The sequence below is a fragment of the Sciurus carolinensis genome, chromosome 2 (assembly GCF_902686445.1).
Source record: "Sciurus carolinensis chromosome 2, mSciCar1.2, whole genome shotgun sequence".
Classification (NCBI taxonomy): domain Eukaryota; kingdom Metazoa; phylum Chordata; class Mammalia; order Rodentia; family Sciuridae; genus Sciurus; species Sciurus carolinensis.
In genome coordinates, this window is record NC_062214.1 from 132701379 (window position 1) to 132720581 (window position 19203).

The window sequence follows — 19203 nt, forward strand, 5'->3', positions numbered from 1 at the left end:
ATAAACTTCTTCCTCTGTGCTTTAGTTTTTTTCATTTTTGAAATGGAAATTTTATTCCTTCTGAGGATTATCTTAAGGATCAGATAACTTAATAAAAAGTGCAAAGAATAGTGTCTTGCACATAAAAGGTAACTAATCTTTAGAGATTTTTCTCTTTGATGGACTTCATCCATATATGAAAAGGCTGCCTCATTGATCTTATAATTTATTTGACAGTAATTAGATGTGTTACACCACTGGAGCAGTTGACATCTATATATTTCACACTTTTTTTATATCAAAGGGGAAAGCTTCAAGGAAATAAGCTGTTGTAAAAGATTTATTTGAGAAAGTTTCAGGATGTACTCAAAAGATCTATACAGAATTGAACCTTATTTTACTAGAGGAGATTAAATTATGTCTAGTATATTTAAGTTTTGCCAAGACCTAGAATAATCATTAATGTATTTAATACCTTAGGACTAAGATAAGTATATCGCAATCATGATAATTTCTCCATATAGTTTCTTTCTTGCATATAGCTATGTTTTATCTCTTTAATTCACATTCTTGAGCAGAGTTGACCCATAAAATACTGCAGGTCTAATGCACAGGTCTAATGTGAGAAAGGGAAGAAGAAAGAGAGAATATACTTTCATTTTTGTCTATTTTATGCTTGTTTTTTGAGGAAGGCAGAGAAATCAAGCCACACATAAGTAAAATTAGTCTCAAGCAGAAAAGCTTAACAACTACTGGTCTGACTGACTGTTAGAATTTATGTGAAAGGGAATGTTATAGCTTCTATTTTAATTTTAAATTTAATCAGTCAAGGGACTGGGCCTGTGACTCAATGGTAAAGCGCTTGCCTAGCATGTGTGAGGCACTGGGTTCTTTCCTCAGCACCACATAAAAATAAATAAAGATCATCTACAACTAAAAAATTTTTTAAAAAATTTGTCAGTCAAGTAACATCAGAATATTAAGACTCTCCAAGAGTTTAAGAATTATGTTTAAAAGAGTGTTTTTTACTGGAAAAAAAACAAGCATCAGAGGCCTGTTCACGTAAATTGATGCAGCCAAACATCGACTACTACTGTGTATCCATGGTAAAGATGAAGCAGTAATATCTACAGAGTTCTAAAATATATTAAATGACAAAAAGGAGAACAAAATATATATGTATGACATAATCCCATTTTAAAGTAAAACTAAAGCTGTGTATATGCTAGTATAAATACACAAATGCAAAAATATTTTTGGAAGGATACATAGAACCTTAGCATGATTTTTCTCTGTATGTATTTGAAATTTTAATCACTTGTATCTACTACTTCCATTAAAATTCTTAATGAAAAGCACATTTGAATATAACAAAAGGTCAGAAGGATGTCTTTTCAAATTTAGATCTGTATTTTATCCTTATAAATATTAGCAAGGGCAGCAGGAATCTATGTTAATTATTTTCCTTGTGGGAAATGTTATGGCTGTTAAATTATGAAAATAGTTTTTAAAACAGCATTACTTTTCCCTAGGATTTTCACTTAAACAGAGTAAATTTGGAAGAATCTACAGGAGTGGAAAACTCTCCAGCTGGTGCTAGACCAAAGAGAAAAAACAAGAAGTCTTATGATTTAACTCCAGTTGACAAATTTTGGCAAAAACATAAAGGAAGGTAAATAACTGAAATATCAGTAAGTAAAAGATTCATCTCTTAAAGAAAAGTGAAGATGTCATCTGGCCAGTTGAATTTGTGAAAATTATCCTAAGGTCATAATGGTTCATTCACATAATGAGCGGAAGGTTTAATTAATGTATGTATAGACTTTGATTTCTTCCCATTCCTGTTTTTTTGTTAGTTGTTGTTTTGTTGGGACTACTTCTCATTTCAATAAACTTATCCCATATGATTTTGAATGAAATCATTCCTCAGATAATTAGAAGAATGCTATTTATCAACAATTATGTGAATGTTATTGTTTTTAGTTCCTAATATACCTATGTATATGTAGATCTTTTTATAGCCCCAACATAGCTTTTCTTTTGGAACTCATTTTATAATTAGTTTGAAAAGAAGTAGGATATAGATGTGGTTCAACATGTAGTGGCGTGTGTGTGTGTGTGTGTGTTTTGTTTGTTTTTAATATTTACTTATTAAAAAAAACTTTAAAAAAAACTGTAGATTGGGTGTAGTGGCGCACACCTGTAATTTCAGTGACTTGGGAGGCTGAGGCAGAAGGATTGCAAATTCAATGCCAGCCTCAACAACTTAGCAAGATCCTCCCTAACTTACTGAGACCCTTTCTCAAAAGAAAAATAAGAAGGGCAAGAGATGTGGCTCAGGTTAAGCACCCCTGGGTTCAAACCCTAGTACCTGCCAAAAAAAAAAAAAAAAAAAACACACAACTGGAAAATCACATTGCTATAACAGGGATTTGATTTTCTCTTCAGAGAAAAGAGATTGTCTTTCTAGCTATGGCAGTTTTAGGTGTTATTATTTGAAATAATATTTTTTCCTTTGAAATTCCGTAGTCTGCATTTACATTTCATTAGAGAGACATTCTTGGTGGAGGATACAGAGTATTTTGAAGTTGACATTTCATAATAGAGAAAAGCTTAAGAGAAAAGATTCCTTAATTCAAGTATGGAAATTTTGAATATTTTTTAATGATATGTTTAGAAACAAAAGAACTTTGTTTTCAAGTAGCAATAGCCTTCTTGCCCTACAAATTGTACCACCATAAAAATGTCAACACAAAGACACTGGGAAATAGCATAGAGGTAAATATATGACTTAAACCTCTCTGAACTTCATTTTCTTACCGGTAAAATGGAGAGATGATAATTCTACCTTTTGCCCCATTATCTCAGCAGATTTTTAAGATTGAGATAGCAAATATAAAGAAATTAGTAAAGCCTGGGGTGGAACTCATTTCTGACAGATCCTAAAGTGCCTGATCTTAACTATTAATAATAACTACCATAACAAACTGGTTAAGATTAAATAAAATTATAGAGATAAGTACTTAACATAGCATCTGATACACAGTAAGCACTCAATAAATGTAAACAATTATTATTCTCCATTAGCTCTGAGACCTGAAAATATTAGAGATTTTGAGGATCATGGAATTCACTCAATACATTTTACAAATGAAACTAGGGTCTTAGAAGGGTAAGAGCTTTCCTAAAGGAGCTGGGTAATTGCCCCTGGTTGTCAGGTAAAATTAGACTGTGTTCTGAATCCTTTCCAAACTCATCTTTTCTGCCAGTCTCTATTGGATGAAATGTGCTGATAATTAGTGAGATATTTTCTGTTGTCCGTATTAAGGAATAGAGGCGAAGTTTTAACTTCATTGCAAATAAGATATATGATCTTTTCTTTCTTAAAGAAAAAAAGGCTTCTGGTGTTCCCTATAGCTATCCAGGAAAAATACTCACGTTAAGAATCATTTCAGGGCTGGGGATATAGCTCAGTTGGTAGAGTGCTTGCCTTGCAAGCACAAGGCCCTGGGTTCAATCCCCAGCATCGCAAAAAAAAAAAAAAAAAGAAAGAAAATCATTTCAGCCAGTCACAGTGGCACACGCCTGTAATCCCAGCTGCTCGGGAGACTGAGACAGGAGGAATGTGAGTTCAAAGCCAAACCTCAGCAATGGTGAGGTGCTAAGCAACTCAGTGAGACCCTGTCTCTAAATAAAATACAAAATAGTGCTGGGGATGTGGCTTAGTGGTAAAGTGCCCCTGAGTTCAATCCCCAGTACCAAAAAAAAGAAGAATCATTTCATCCTCAACATATGTTTTGAAGTCTATGTGAATTATTGCTGAACAGCACTGGCCTGGAGGAAGATAGCAGACCTTAGACCCACCAAAACTATGATCCAAGTACTATTTTTACCAATAAGGATACGAAAAGTACTGAGTTACAAAAGGTTTTTTGGCTTTTGGTTTTTCTCTTCACAGTTATAATGCCATCATTGTAGTCGAATGCACCTTCTGGTGCTATATGTTAATTTTGATGATAATATTTAGTTGACATTTGATATACTATGACTTTGATTTTCAGTCACGTAAATATTTTATTTTTATTCTAATAGTGTATAGGTGAAGGGAAAATGCAATCTCACTACTGAAAAGAGTAGAAGCAAATTTTGTATTTGTTTAGATTTGTTAAGTATTATGATACACATTTTATACTACAGGGATTGAACCCAGTGGTGTTCTACCTCTGAACTGCTACATTCCTCAGCCCTTTTTTTGTTTTGTTTTGTTTTTTCTTTATTCTGAGACAGAGTTTCTCTACCTTACCCAGGCTGGCCTCCAAACTTGGTATCATCCTACTCAGCTCCCAAGTCCCTGAGATTGTAGGTTATGCACCTAAGTGCCCAGTTTATCATAAAGACTACATATATAGTTTTATTTGTGTTGAACATTCTCTACCCATGTTATATATAAAAAATACAGATAAGTCCTTTAAAATGATAATAAATCTTTATTGTATCTATTTCAGAATCCACACAAAAATCAGTTTTAATGTCATACTCATTGTTTCTCTTGTGCAATATTGCTTTAGTCCATTCCCAGAAGTTGCAGAATCCGTTCAACAAGAACTAGAATATTATAGAGCACAAGAAGATGAGGTCAAACGTCTTAAAAGCATTATGGTAAGATCTTGTTTGCTTTCTAAGAATTAGGTGAGAGGAAGAGCATCTGAAAGGCTAACGAGATTGCTTTTTTCTTTCTCTGAAGTTAAAGTCCATTATTGCTTTAATAACAGCAAAATTACTCTCTATTTAAGCAGTCTTTTTCAAAAAGATTGAGATCAAAATTTGTTTCAAGAATAATATGAAGCTATGACTTGAAAAAATATATAATATGACTTTAGAGACATATGTTTCCGTATTCCTCATTCTACCTTACTTTGATCCAGTTTCAGATTTCAGCTATGTTATTTATTACTGTGTGATTGCTGGCAAGTCTCTGGACTTGCTTCCTTATTGATCCTTAATTTACTTCTCTGAACTTGCTTCCTTGCTGATCTTTAATCTATATAGTCAACCATTTATCAAACTGTTGGTGACTAGAAATTTTCTGTGACTGTCAAAAACACATGTACTTGTTCCTCAGAAGAGTAGTTACTCTAAGTCACCTAAATTTTATTGTTTGCCGGTAATCTTAGGAATGTGTTGATTTTTATGCTTGTGCCTGGGAATTTTGAATAAATTCACTAGGACCTTTTTTTCCCTTCCCAGGGACTAGAAGGAGAAGATGAAGGAGCCATAAGTATGCTTTCTGACAATACTGCTAAGCTAACTTCAGCCGTTAGGTATGCAGTATATCCTCTTTGATGTCTTTCTGTTAATAAAATTTATTTGGGAGGCCATAAATGATTAATATTTTTAATAACAGAAAATGGTAAAAGCGAATACACCTATGAGCTAAAAGAACTAAATTGTGCTTTCAACATGTGTAAGCTAATTTCAGTTCCATCTTAGAGCAGAACATTGCTTCTTTGACCAACCAGAAATATGAGATGGGGATAATTTTATTAGGAAAATAATATTATTGAGAAAGTAGGTCAAATTGTTGTTATGCCACAGTTTACTTAATTGAAGAAGTTTTTTAGTATTTTGAATGCCATCAAGAGGAAGAGAGATTTCATGTTTTAGAAATACAGGTAAAAGCATATTTCCATTAATTTGATTTTAGTCAAAATTTTGGAAGCAGAAAGTAAAACAGTAAAAATAACAATATTTAGGACCTAAATTATTTTAAATGAGAAGCATTTCAGCTGTATTAAAGTAATACATTCTATACGTGTTCCAGCCTGGAGATTAAATTCAGTTGATAGTTTAATTTGTCATTTTGTCACTATTGCAATGTTCTGATTTTCCTTGGAGGAAAAACCAGGCATGGGTTTTATTAGAGACTGTATCTTTTTCTTAGAAAATTTTATGGTTAATTTTCAATTTTTTGGTACTTGTAGTTCTCTGCCAGAACTCCTTGAAAAAAAAAGACTTATTGATCTTCATACAAATGTTGCTACTGCTGTTCTAGAACATATAAAGGTAAATTTAACTTCTTCCCCCCACAGTATGACTTGTATTTACATAGAGTTTATAATTATACTTTGTAAGATGCTTTCACATTCAGTCTCATTGATCTCTCACAGTGACACTATGGAGTATAATTCTAGAAGGTAGTAGTATTATGTTCTTTTTTCTTGCAAATGAGTAAACTTAAGAACCCAGAAAGATAAATGATTTGCCTAAGAAATTCACTTTAATAAATAGAAATTAGAATCTGTGACATTTGTTATGTTGCACTGTCTTTAAACATCTTACTCCATGAATAATTAACAGTAATGCAAATTTAGAAATCTTTTTTTGCTGTAGTACTATCTAAAATACATATCACATCATTTTATGTGGCATGGCTCTAAACATTTGGTTTTAGATTAATCTTTTAACATTAAAGCTTCTTATTTTTTCTCATTAGACTGATTTTAAAACAAATATATTAGACCTTCTAAAACATTATTATCATAGTTCTTTTTCTCATTACTTTATTCATGAATACCACATGTCAGCTTACTTAATAGTCCATTGGTATTCTACTGTCATTTTTTTCTCTAGACATGGAGCTGAATTTCAATGGCAAATTATGCTAAGATCTGGTTATTATTATACTAACTTCAACTTTAATGTGATACATTTGAAACTGCTTAAAAAGAAGAGTATAACTGGGCCTATCAAAGATGTGGATACCACCTTGGATTTATGCAGGGGGATTTAAGTTTTTATTTTTTAATGACTTTAAAAGTCATAGAACATTGGGAAGAAACTAATATAGATAATGGACATTGTACAGCGTGGAATTTAAACCTGAATAATTTCTATTAAGCTGATAACTTAATAGATTGCCACACATCTTGATATTGATACTTGACATTTTTCATGTACATACAGGAGTAGAAATAAAATTATGTACTCTGTGTAGTATTTAATTGTGGTAATGTTTTCACTTCCATATGTAGTACCTCTGTAAAATGGCAAAAAGCTGTGTCTAGTACCTTTATTTGAGATCATACTACATAAAAAGAAAGAGAACGAACGTACTATATAAAACCAGGTAAAATAAAATTGCTTTATTGAGAATTTCTTTCTGTAGGAGAAAAAATCTTTGCTTACAAGGCTAAATATGAAGTCTGTGAATCTAATGCCCTAAAAAAGTAAAAATAGGGTCTAGTTTATATCTGTTTAACTATAATTGTGCCCTATCAATAATTCAACAAATATTTTTGAGTTTTTCCTCTGTGCCAGGCACTGTGCTTAGTACTGAATGCAAATAGACAATTTACAAATTCTAGGAAGTTGTGACAATTGTTAATAGTGCTTTGAGACTTAATCTGTCCTACAGATTTTCTTTGACTTAATGGGTCTTTTGTTTTGTTTTTCCATTATTAAAAGTGTATTAATTCTTATATTTTCTTTCTGACCTCAGTTCTCCCAGCTATGAAATTGGGAACATGCCAGGCTTAGCTTCTGATACAAAACTAACCAGGGCCCAAAGTAACTAATTACTATACCTATGAAAAATACAGTTTAATCATATTCATAAAACTTTACAAATTTTATTCTTCCACAAATATATATCAACATACTCTTTTAAATAAGGCAGGGTTAGAGTTTATGGTTTAAGAAAATTTTGGTTAAAGTAATGTACTTATTCAGTCAAATCTGTGACCATGTGTGTTAACTTTGGCCCTAAAGACAAATAGTAGAAAACAAAACAGATTCTCTTCTCTTGTAACTTATTTTTTAGTGACAATAAGCAGAATAAACAAAGTAGCAAGCAGGATAAATTCAGGCATTTAGGTGCGTAGGAATAACAAAAAGAGAGTGTTATGAGGCAGTAGAAAATGACTGTGAGAGACCTGCCTATTCTGGAGTTAAGTAATTAGGGAAATCACCTTTGATGCAGTGATATTTGAGTTGAGTCCTGAATCATGAAATGGAGCCAGTTAGTGAAGATCTCAGAGACAGAGGAAATAATAAATGCAAAAGCTTTAAGACAAATTTGATGTTTGAGAATTTAGAAAAAGAATAATGTTCTTTATTGAGGAGGGAGTAATAGGAAATGGAGAAAAACAAAAAAAAATTTAGTAATTATGGTGGGAAGTCATTGGAAATTAATGACAGGATCTGATTTATGTTTAAATGGAGAATGGACTAAGGAGTGGTAAGTTCTGGAAATAAATATGGACGCTGAAGACATGTATTATAACTGTATAGGCGAGAAAAGTATTCCATAAAGTACACTTTACTCAGGAAATTCTTTGTGATTATTTACCATTTTACATTAATGATCTTAGGTGAGTTTTTCACAGTTTGTGTTAATAAAGGCCACCTGTCCAATATAGTATAATATGCCACCATGCCTGATGTGAACAATTCTGCATGAAGAGCTCTTGGTCTTATGAAAAAATGTTTCTTCTAGGACTGCTAATTCTCTGGCAGAATCTCTTATGCTAGAAACATATTTGTCCACTCAAGATACTGAGTCATTTTGTATCAAAGTTAAGGCATTTTTCAATTATTTTGCTATAACTCAATAAAGATACTCTTTTCCTTATGGGATCTGATTTATAGAAACTGCCATAAAGGACATTTGCTTTGTAGAGGAAAAATAATATCATGTATAGCATACAATATTCCGACTTGTATTATTCTAGGAAATCTAATTAATATCAAAAAAGATATTTTACATCATAAAGAGCTATTAATTTTAAATATTTATATGTAAATTATGACTGTATTTAGTAAATCATATACATAGGAATTGCCGTGATATAACAAATTATATTATTATAGGAAATTGGGGTATTTTCTTCTGTGATGTTTCCTCATTTAATGTTGACCATTTTAAGTTCCTTGTCCTTGTCAAAACAAGCACAACTTCATTTTCATTTCTCACTATTGCTAATTATAAAATTTCTTCTTGTAGTTTTCCATAACTATTAAATTACTAATTTTTATTTATTTTTAAGTGGCATGTTTATTTGTACCATTACTGTGGTACAAATCTATAGCCACCTGTCACTGGCTTAATCAAGAATAACTCCTCCATCATGCCTTGCTCTTTCACCAGAATTTCTTGACCATTGGAACCTCACTTTTTGTAAACAGTATTCACCTAAACAGAAATGTTTTTATTATCAAAAGTATTATGTCTTTTTATGCAAAGTTCTCAGAGCATTTCTCTTAATATTTGTCTTTATTGCAGTTTTATGTATTTTCCTTTGGCGATATCTAGAGTATTTCTGCTTCTTACATTTTCTTTGATCAGTTTAAGAAATTAAACTTCTTAGAAATTAAACTTCTTGAGAAGTTTAATTCTTTCAGTGTTTTGGAAAGTTAAGATCACTCCAGTCAGGCGCAGTGGCACACACCTGTAATCCCAGTGACTCAAGAGACTGAGGCAGGAGGATCACAAGTTTGAGACCAGCCTCAGCAGCTTAGCAAGACCTCTCTCAAAAAATAAAAGGGACACCTCCACCCCTGCCCTTGCCTCCCGAGCACATTAAAGATCCAAAATCCTTGGGGTGGGAGGGGTTAGCAATAGGGTTAGGGTTAGGTTTAGGGTAAGGGATAAGGAGGGTGGTAAGAATGGAGGAAGGAAGGACTGTATAGAGGGAAAAGAGGAGTGGGAGGGATGGGGGGAAGGGGAAAAAAACTAACAGAATGAATCAAACAACATTACCCTATGTAAATTTATGATTACACAAATGGTATGCCTTGACTCCATGTACAAACAGAGAAACAACATGTATCCCATTTGTTTACAATAAAAATAAGTAAATAAATCATAATGTAAAAAAAAAAAAAAAAAAAAGATCCAAAATCCTGACTAACTCCAAATACTTTACAACTAATAAGTAGGGAGAAACTTATCTATACTTGATGAACTATGTCAAGAGTCAGCCAGACATGGCCATCATGGCTGTCAACTGCTTTGTGAAGGACTGTGAAGATCCCAATCCTTTTGATTCAGGCCTTACCAGGTAGGACCATGGGGTGCACCCAGTGGACAAGATTACAGAATATCTCTGTGAGCCCCCCCGCAAGTACTTGAAGGATGAAGATCCCTGTGTTCGAAAAATGACATTTTGTGTGTCAAAACTCCATATGAATAGGGATTTCTGAATTCTCTGTAGGATCTCATAGCAGATTCAAATCCTATGGTAATAAACTGCTTTTATAAAGAGAACAGTATTTAGAATGTATCCCTTTTCAAGACATGTTTAACATTAACCTGGCTTTGGGACACTGAATCACAGGTACCTGTGGAAACATAACAATTGTGTACCTCTCACCCTCAATGTTTTTGAGGTGAGACAGTTGCTTAAAATATAAGCACTAAAATACAGTCTTAAAACTGTATTGTACCTATCCCTGTGTTTGCTCAAAATAAGCCAGCACTTTAATCATGAAAAAAATACATAAAATTATTAATAAAAAGGACTGGGAATGTGGCTCAGTGATTAAGCACCCCTGGGTTTAATCCCCTACCAAAAAAAAAGCACTCCACTTTGTTATGAATTTGGCAAATATTCTCAGTTAACATTATTGATATTCTGAGAATTTTAATGACTTTGGTAGTTAACATTGGTCTAAAGGAGGAAATTGTTGAGTACTCATTTGTTTTGAATGTTTGTTTTTAAAAAACCTTTGCTTTAGTAATTCTTTTCTTTCTAATGCATATGTGACTTTCCCAAGTTCTGGTTGTTGGAAAGTGACTTCTGGGATTACTTACGTAATTTAGAGATTTAGCCCACCTACTAAATCAGTAGTCAAACTCAATCAAATACTCTTTCACATCAAATACCTAAGAAAAGGAAAAGAAACCTTCTTGTAAGACATAGTGATGACTGAATGCCCCACCTAAGAGGAAAAGCTCTGACATCTGTGTTTCTTCTTAACGTAGTTGGCAGAGAATAAGTTGTTAAAAAGCTACGTGGAGCAGGAGTTGGTTATTACCAGATCTTCCTTGTCTGTGTGCTTGTTTTACTAGAGAAAGAGAGGGACTGATATAAATCTAAGGACATGATCTGAGGAGGTGATGAGGTCTGTACTCTGAACAAGGCTAGGGTTCCTACTTATGAGGACTAATTTTTCTTTGATTTAACTGCTTTATTCTTCTTAAGGGAAATTAACCTTTCAAAATAAAATAGAAATACTTAACTGATTTATACTTAATGTACACTCCAGATTAACTGGTGCCCTTTTTTCCCCTCTATAAAATGTGGTAGCTGATGACCAGTCACATTGATTTCCTGACAACTCATAACTAATATACTTGCTTCTTTGTTCTTATGGGCTGAACTTTTTGCTCACCAAGTAGCTACTTGTATTTAATTTCAGTCTATTTATGTCAGTTGTTAAGTGTGTGAAAAGAAGATTGTGTCAAGTTGCACATTTTAGAATGTGAAGGTAGTGATTTGAAATATTGTTTGAAATAATTATGGGTAAAAATGTCACCTATAAAATCTTAAAAAATACTATTCAGTCTCATATTGCTTTGCAGTGTCTGTAATTTGTTGTTATTGTTGTTCTAACTCAAGGAAACTAAACTTGGAAATCATAGGTAATTCCTGATAGGTGTGCTTTATGAAAGAAATTTCAAAAATTTCAACCAACGAAACTCTGTACTCAAAAGGTCTTGGACCTACATTGGTGGTTGACAAAGTTTTATAATTTAGGTCTTAAAGACAATGTTTAAAATATCCATAAACAACACATTTTTTTATTAGTCTTTACATTAACTGTCTAATTGATAACTACTACTCCTGATCACATTAGAGATCTTTTAACTAGAAATCAGAACACTTCTCTGGCTTGATTTTATACTAATCTGTTTTCAAATGATTTCTTGTCTGTTATACATAACAAGTGAATAATTATATGACCTTGGTGTCTTCAAGACAGAGGTAAACTATATTCTGTATCAGGGAGTCCCCAGTAGACAAACTATCAGTGTCTTTGCCTCTTATCCCAAATAAGATCAGTCACTGTCAGAACCTGAAGTTTTCATTACTCCAAGTATATAAAAGATATCTCTTAAGTTTGTAGAATGTACTTCAGCTTCTTACTATAAATTTTTAAATAACTTTTTTTATTCTAATTAGTTGTGCATGACAGAATGTATTTTGACACATATATAAATGAAGCATAAATTCTCATTCTTCTGGTTGTACATGATGTAGAGTTACATAGGTCATGCAATCATATATCCACATGGGACAATAATGTCTAATTCATTCTACTATCAATCCTACCCATACCCCCTTCTTCCCTTCACTCCCCTCTGTCTAATCCAAAGTACCTCTGTTCTTCCTTAGCCATCGCCCCCCGCACTGTGAATTAGCATCCACATATCAGAGAAAATATTCAGCAAAGGTTCTTTGGGATTGGCTTATTTCACTTAGTATGATATTCTCCAGTTCCAACCATTTACCAGCAAATACATCATTTCATTCTTCTTTAAGACTGAGTATTCCATTGTGTGTACATACTACATTTTCTTTATCCATTCATCAATTGAAGGGCACCTAGGTTGGTTCCTTAATTTAGCTATTGTGAATTGAGCTGCTGTGAACATTGATGTGGCTGTATCTCTGTAGTATGCTGCTTTTAAGTCCTTTGGGTATAAACCTAGGAGTGGGATAACTGGGTCAAATGGTGTTTCCATTCCAAGTTTTCTGAGGAATTCCCCATCAGCAATGTATGAGTGTACCTTTTTCCCCCACATCCTCGCCAACATTTATTGTTGTTTGTATTCTTTGTAATTGCCATTCTGACTGGAGTGAGATGGAGTCAGAGTGTAGTTTTGATTTGTATTTCTCTAATTGCTAGAGATATTGAACTTTTATGAATTTCTCACTCACTATGAATTTCTGGAGTCTACTTCCACATCTCAAAAAAAAGCATGACACTAACTTCCTCTAACCTTTTGCTTTTTCACTTCTTTGCCACCTGCTTTTGTAGAAATGAAGCATTGTTGTGTAGCAAGATCCAGTAATTGGTTTATAAAGATTAAATTAAAGGAATAAATATGTCAAAACTCAGTAAGAAAGCAAACAAATTAATGAGGGTTCTTCAGAGAAAAAGAAACAATTGTTAGCTGAAAAATAGGAACTTTTTTCTTCTTTTAAAGGAGAACAGACTTTGTGTATGCCCTTGTGTGTGTGTGTGTGTGTGTGTGTGTGTGTGTGTGTATACATTTGTACACCAAGTAATTTAACATTGTGTGTCTTGTTATGTATTTGTATGTGTGTATTACCCCATTCTACAAAGGAAATGAATCTCAGAGATTCTGAATACTTGGCTTAAGACCATCTGCTAGAGGTTGAATTTGAGCTTTTAAATTCCATGCTGTAGTTCCTTAAAATAGATTCAGCACAAATCTAATGAGAATTGTTTGCTCTTTTGTAATCCCTTTGGAGTAACCATGAGATTAAAAATAATTCAATTGTAAACAATGAGGACTGAGGATGTAGCGCAGTAATAAGAGGACTTGCCTAGCATGTATGAGGCTATTGATAGATTCAGTGCCCAGCACAACCAAAAAAAAAAATTTTTGCCGTATATCAAAAATATTTACCTCTTTCAAATATACTTACATCCATCAAATACATTTTTCATATACTAGTTGTAGTCATTACAAATGACATACACACACATAACACAAATATAGCAAAAAAAAATAATGATAGAAGTGAGAAACCTCATTTGTTTTATTAAAATATCTAATTACTTAATGTGTTTGATCACTCATTTAATGGGTTCAGTCACTCTGGTGGTTTCTATGTCCAAGAATGCTAAAATTTAAAATGAAAGTTTAGTAGTTGTCTTATTAATTTTCATAATTTCAGCTTTATTGAATTATAATTCAAAAATAATTATATATTAAAGGTGTGCATCATGTTTCAATACATGTATTCATTGGTCAATGTTAACCTTGTATTCTGCAACCTTGGCTTAATTGCTTATTAGTTCCAGGAGTTTGTTGTTGTTAATTCTTTGGAATTTTCACTAAAGACATTCATGTCATCTGTAACAAAAGGTTACATTTCTTCCTACCCAGTTGCTCTGCCTTTTATTTCCTTTGCTTGTTTATTGCATTAGCTAGAACTTCAATATGATATTAGGGATAAGATCTTTATAGGAGAGAAACATAGTTTGTCACCACTGGTATTTTGTTTTCTAGAAGACATTTGGGAAAATTGGTATAATTTGTTCTTTAAATGTTTGATAGAATTCCCTAGTACACCTATCAGGATCTGATGCTTTCTGTTTTGGAAGTAATTAATTATTAGCCACATTTATAAAATAGATACAGATTCATTCAGTTTATCTGTTTTCCTTAAGTGAGTTTTGATAGCTTGTATCTTTTAAGGAATTAGTTCATTACATTTGGTTACCAAGTTTGTACACAGAGTTGTTTAAAATATTACTTTGTTATCCAATTTAATTTGCTCTTCTTTCATAGAAATGTTAAGAAATTAAAGGGATACAAATAGGAAAAGAAGAAAAACTATCCCTATTTGTTGATGACATAATTATGTATTTAGAGGAACCAGGAAATTCCACCAGAAAGCTTTTAGAACTCATAAGTGAATTCAGTAAAGTAGCAGGTTATAAGATCAATGCTCATAAATCTAATGCATTTTTATACATAAGTGATGAATCTTCAGAAAGAGAAGTTAGGAAAACTACCCCATTCACAATAGCCTCAAAAAAAAAAAAAAAAAAAAAAAAACTTGGGAATCAATCTAACAAAAGAGGTGAAATACCTCTACAATGAGAACTACAGAACACTAAAGAAAGAAATTATAAAGAAAACCTTAGAAGATAGAAAGATCTCCCATGTTCTTGGATAGGAAGAATTAATATTGTCAAAATGGCCATACTACCAAAAGTGCTATACAGATTCAGTGCAATTCCAATTAAAATCCCAATGACATACCTTACAGAAATAGAGCAAGCAATCATGAAATTTATCTGGAAGAATAAGAAACCCAGAATAGCTAAAGCAGTCCTTAACAGGAAGAGTGAAGCAGGGGGTATCTCAATACCAGACCTTCAACTCTACTACAAAGCAATAGTAACAAAAACGGCATGGTATTGGTACCAAAATAGACAGGTAGATCAATGGTACAGAATAGAGGACATGGACACAAACTCAAATAAATACAATTTTCTCATACTAGACAAAGGGGTCAAAAATATGCAATGGAGAAAAGATAGCCTCTTCAACAAATTGTGCTGAGAAAACTGGAAATCCATATACAGCAGAATGAAACTAAACCCCTATCTCTCACCCTGCACAAAAATCAACTTAAAATGTATCAGGGACCTTGGAATCAGACCAGAGACCTACATCTTATGGAAGAAAAAGTAAGTCCAAATCTTCAACATGTCAGCTTAGGATCAACTTCCTTAACAGGACTCCCATAGCACAAGACATAAAAGCAAGAATCAACAACTAGGGTAGATTCAAATTAAATAACTTTCTCTCAGCAAAGGAAACTATCATCAATGCGAAGAGAGAGCCTGCAGAGTGGGAGAAAATCTTTGCCACTCATACTTCAGATAGAGCACTAATTTCCAGAATATATAAAGAACTCAAAAAACTCTTCACCAAGAATACAAATAATCCAATCAACAAATGGGCTAAGGAAATGAACAGACACTTCTCAGAAGAAGATCTACAAGCAATCAACAGATATATAAAAAAATGTTCAACATCTCTAGTAATAAGAGAAATGCAAATCAAAACTACCCTAAGATTCCATCTCACCCCAATTAGAATGGTGATTAACAAGAATACAAGCAACAGTAGGTGTTGGAGAGGATGTGGGGAAAAAGGTACACTCATACATTGCTGGTGGGGCTGCAAATTAGTGTAACCATTCTGGAAAGCAGTGTGGAGATTCCTTAGAAAACTTGGAATGGAACCACCATTTGACCCAGCTATCCCACTCCTTGGCCTATACCCAAAGGACTTAAAATCAGCATAGTGCAGTGATGCAACCACATCAATGTTCATAGGTGCTCAATTCACAATAGCCAGATTGTGGAACCAACCTAGATGCCTTTCAGTTGATGAATGGATAAAGAAACTGTGGTGTATATATATATACAATGGAATATTACTCAGCCATAAAGAATGATAAAATTATGGCATTTGCAGGCAAATGGATGAAATGGGAGACTTATCATGCTAAGTGAGATAAGCCAATCTCAAAAACCAAAGGACGAATGATCTCGCTGATAAGCAGATGATGACACATAATGGGGGGTGGGAGGGGGGCAAGAATGGAGGAAGGAGGGACTGTATAGAGGGAAAAGAGTGGTGGGAGGGGTGGGGGGAAGGGAAAAAATAACAGAATGAATCAAACACCATTACCCTATGTAAATGTATGATTACACAAATGGTATGCCTTTACTTCATGTACAACCAGAGAAACGACATGTATCCCTATTGTTTACAATAAAAATTTTAAAATTTTTTTAAAAAAAGAATTCAGCACAATGGTTGAATAAATTAAAAATAAATGCTGAGAGTCATAATAAGACTTATAGTCCTACATAAATGTCTGTACAGAAATATTACAGGACCATAATACAGTAAGCCAGTAATTTACAAGTGCCACATAAATCTATTCTGTACAGAAATATTATTGATAAAGTAATTTTCATTATCTAATGATAAGGTCACTTTTACTTGTATTTTAAATACTTGTAATATAAAGATCATCTTATGCATGTTTTTCATTTTTGTTATTTACATTAGTTTGAATTTAAATATTTTGAGCAGACATCAACATATAGGATAAATTTATAGATTAGTTTCTTTATTCTAAATCTGATTTAGGGCCACTTCCACAAATAGCACATAAAAAATGAGATTAAAACTCAGAATAGTTTCTATACTTTTATTATGTTAATTCAAAAATATGGCTTTGAATTTTCTGGCCACCAAGATTTTAAAAGGGAACAAGAGAGAGATAATTAAGTTTTTAAAAACTTCTAGCAGAAAGTTCATTTTGTTACTTTTAAGGAAAGCATTACTTAGTGTCACATTACAAAAAATATTGCATTTTATAGGCATTATCTGAAGTAAACTGTGATGTAAGGATATAGTATTTAATATTAGTTACATTCATGGATTTCATATTGCTGGTTTTTTTTTGGTTTTGGTTTTGGTTTTTTTGCGGTGCTGGGCATTGAACCCAGGGCCTTGTGCTTGCAAGGCAAGCACTCTACCAACTGAGCTATCTCCCCCGCCCTCATATTGCTATTTTATATGGCACCTTTAATGAAAGCCAGGGGTATAATATTGAAGTACAATTCAGTGAGAATAGTTCTATGAGTGACCAAGGTAGTAAGATCTAAGTTCGTAGCCTTCTAATGGTTCATCTTAAACTTAGAATTGAATTTTTAGTATCTAGAATAGATAATTACCAATTCCTTAAATAATTTATAATATTAATTTTTCAATTGGACTTGATAGAATTTGAAAACAGCAAAGTTGAGATTCTGTATTCTTATTTGGGCCTTGAACGCTAGAAATTCAGTATCTTGATTGAGAAAAATGCATAGATTTAAAAATGAGATAGCCAACTAGTAAGGTAGACATTCTTTTGTAGAAATTGAAGATCCTAACCAGATTCCTCACCTTAATAATACATTACATTTTCCTCCTCTGTACAGAATTGAGGTAGAGATGAACAGATTAAATTTATTCAATATTTCTAAATCACTCCGACATAGGGGCAAGTGTTCCAAAGTAATTAGAAAACACTTCTAAATATAATTTAGTTGGATCATCCAGTTATTGTGAAATAATTTATATTGGCAAACCCATGTATGCAGTGGCAAACATACCAGTGTGAAATTCAGCAAAATACCCACCTCAATAACTGAAAATAAGTTAACCTGATATTTTGTTATATTAGAAAAAAATAAGTTTGGAGAATTCCAGTCATCTTATAGGGCACTATGCCTACAATAATGAATAGGTTTCTATTCCAGGGGTATACACCAACCACAGACTATTAGAATAATGCATTACCACTGCTACCCATGTAGATGACAAGTACAGCCCTAAAAGATGGTACAACTTAAACATGTGAAGAAGAAAAAACAAAAAAGGCTTATGTATAAACAGTCTTCAACTTAGGTATAAATTATATTTTAAAGTCTAATTCTGTTTATTATATCATTTTCTTTAAAATATTATGTGGTAGATAAGTCTCTTTCCCACAGCCTGTTTTTTTTTTTTTTACGATGTGGGTAAATATTGCGTTGTAACATAGAAGGGTTTATAGTCCCTCTCTCTCCTATGAGAAATAGGGAGAGAGGAATATTGAGATTCTTAATGGAAGAAGGAAGGTAGAACTCTATTTCCTTCTTACCTTTTCTTTCACTGCTGAATGGTACCAGGGGATGGAATTGGGGCCTGGAGACAAGGTGAAGGCCAAGATTTATCACTCTAGACTTTGCTATCAATCAGTGATTAGACAGATGTGAGAAATGAGGATTGTAGGTAGCATTGAAAAGAGAATTCTGTAATGGTGGTTATCTGCTAGAATAGCAAGAAGAATGCCAAAGAGACAAAATCTCCCAACAATTATTAAGAAGTAAAAGAATTCCTTTTGGGTCCTGTGTGGGCATCTGGTACATGTTCCTAGTTAATGGGTTGTCAAAAGGCAAAAGGGTGTATACTACCTATACTTCTCAGATGAATCTTAAGAATTGTCTATTATGAAAAGGAATTGTCCATTGTGGTAAAGAAAGAGATAAACTAGTTTTGGAAAGTACTTTCTTTAGATTTTTTTTCTTTGTTTTTGTTCTTTCCAATCCAGGGGGCTATAGCTAGTCAAATTTTCACAATGTATGTGTAATATTAATTGGATATAAATTTTGAGACAGAATACTAAAAAGCTTTATTGTTAACTGGAGAGAGACACTAAATTTATTTTTATCATATCCTTGCTTAGAAAGCCCTTCTAAAGCAATTCTTATGAAATTCATGTTTCTAAGAACTTACATTCACTATATATTCACTATATATAATCTGTATTCCATGCATAGTGTTTTGAATTTTCTGTAAGTCTCCTTTTACCTGTTTATTCTTGATATTTATTGTAAACTACCAAAAAT

At 32.9% G+C, this 19203-nt stretch overlaps 1 protein-coding gene across 3 annotated transcripts in view; it reads left to right on the forward strand.

Annotated features, from left to right (window-relative positions):
- Scfd1 (sec1 family domain containing 1) overlaps positions 1-19203 on the forward strand; it is a 93538-nt gene that overhangs the window by 35598 nt on the left and 38737 nt on the right. For all 3 annotated transcript variants that reach the window (XR_007106980.1, XM_047538801.1, XM_047538804.1), the window contains 4 exons: positions 1512-1651; positions 4548-4638; positions 5227-5300; positions 5961-6042. Coding sequence is in view for 2 of the 3 variants with exons in the window: in XM_047538801.1 (XP_047394757.1) it covers positions 1512-1651; positions 4548-4638; positions 5227-5300; positions 5961-6042 (387 nt within the window). In the remaining variant the exon portion in view is untranslated. The remainder of the gene's footprint in view (positions 1-1511; positions 1652-4547; positions 4639-5226; positions 5301-5960; positions 6043-19203) is intronic.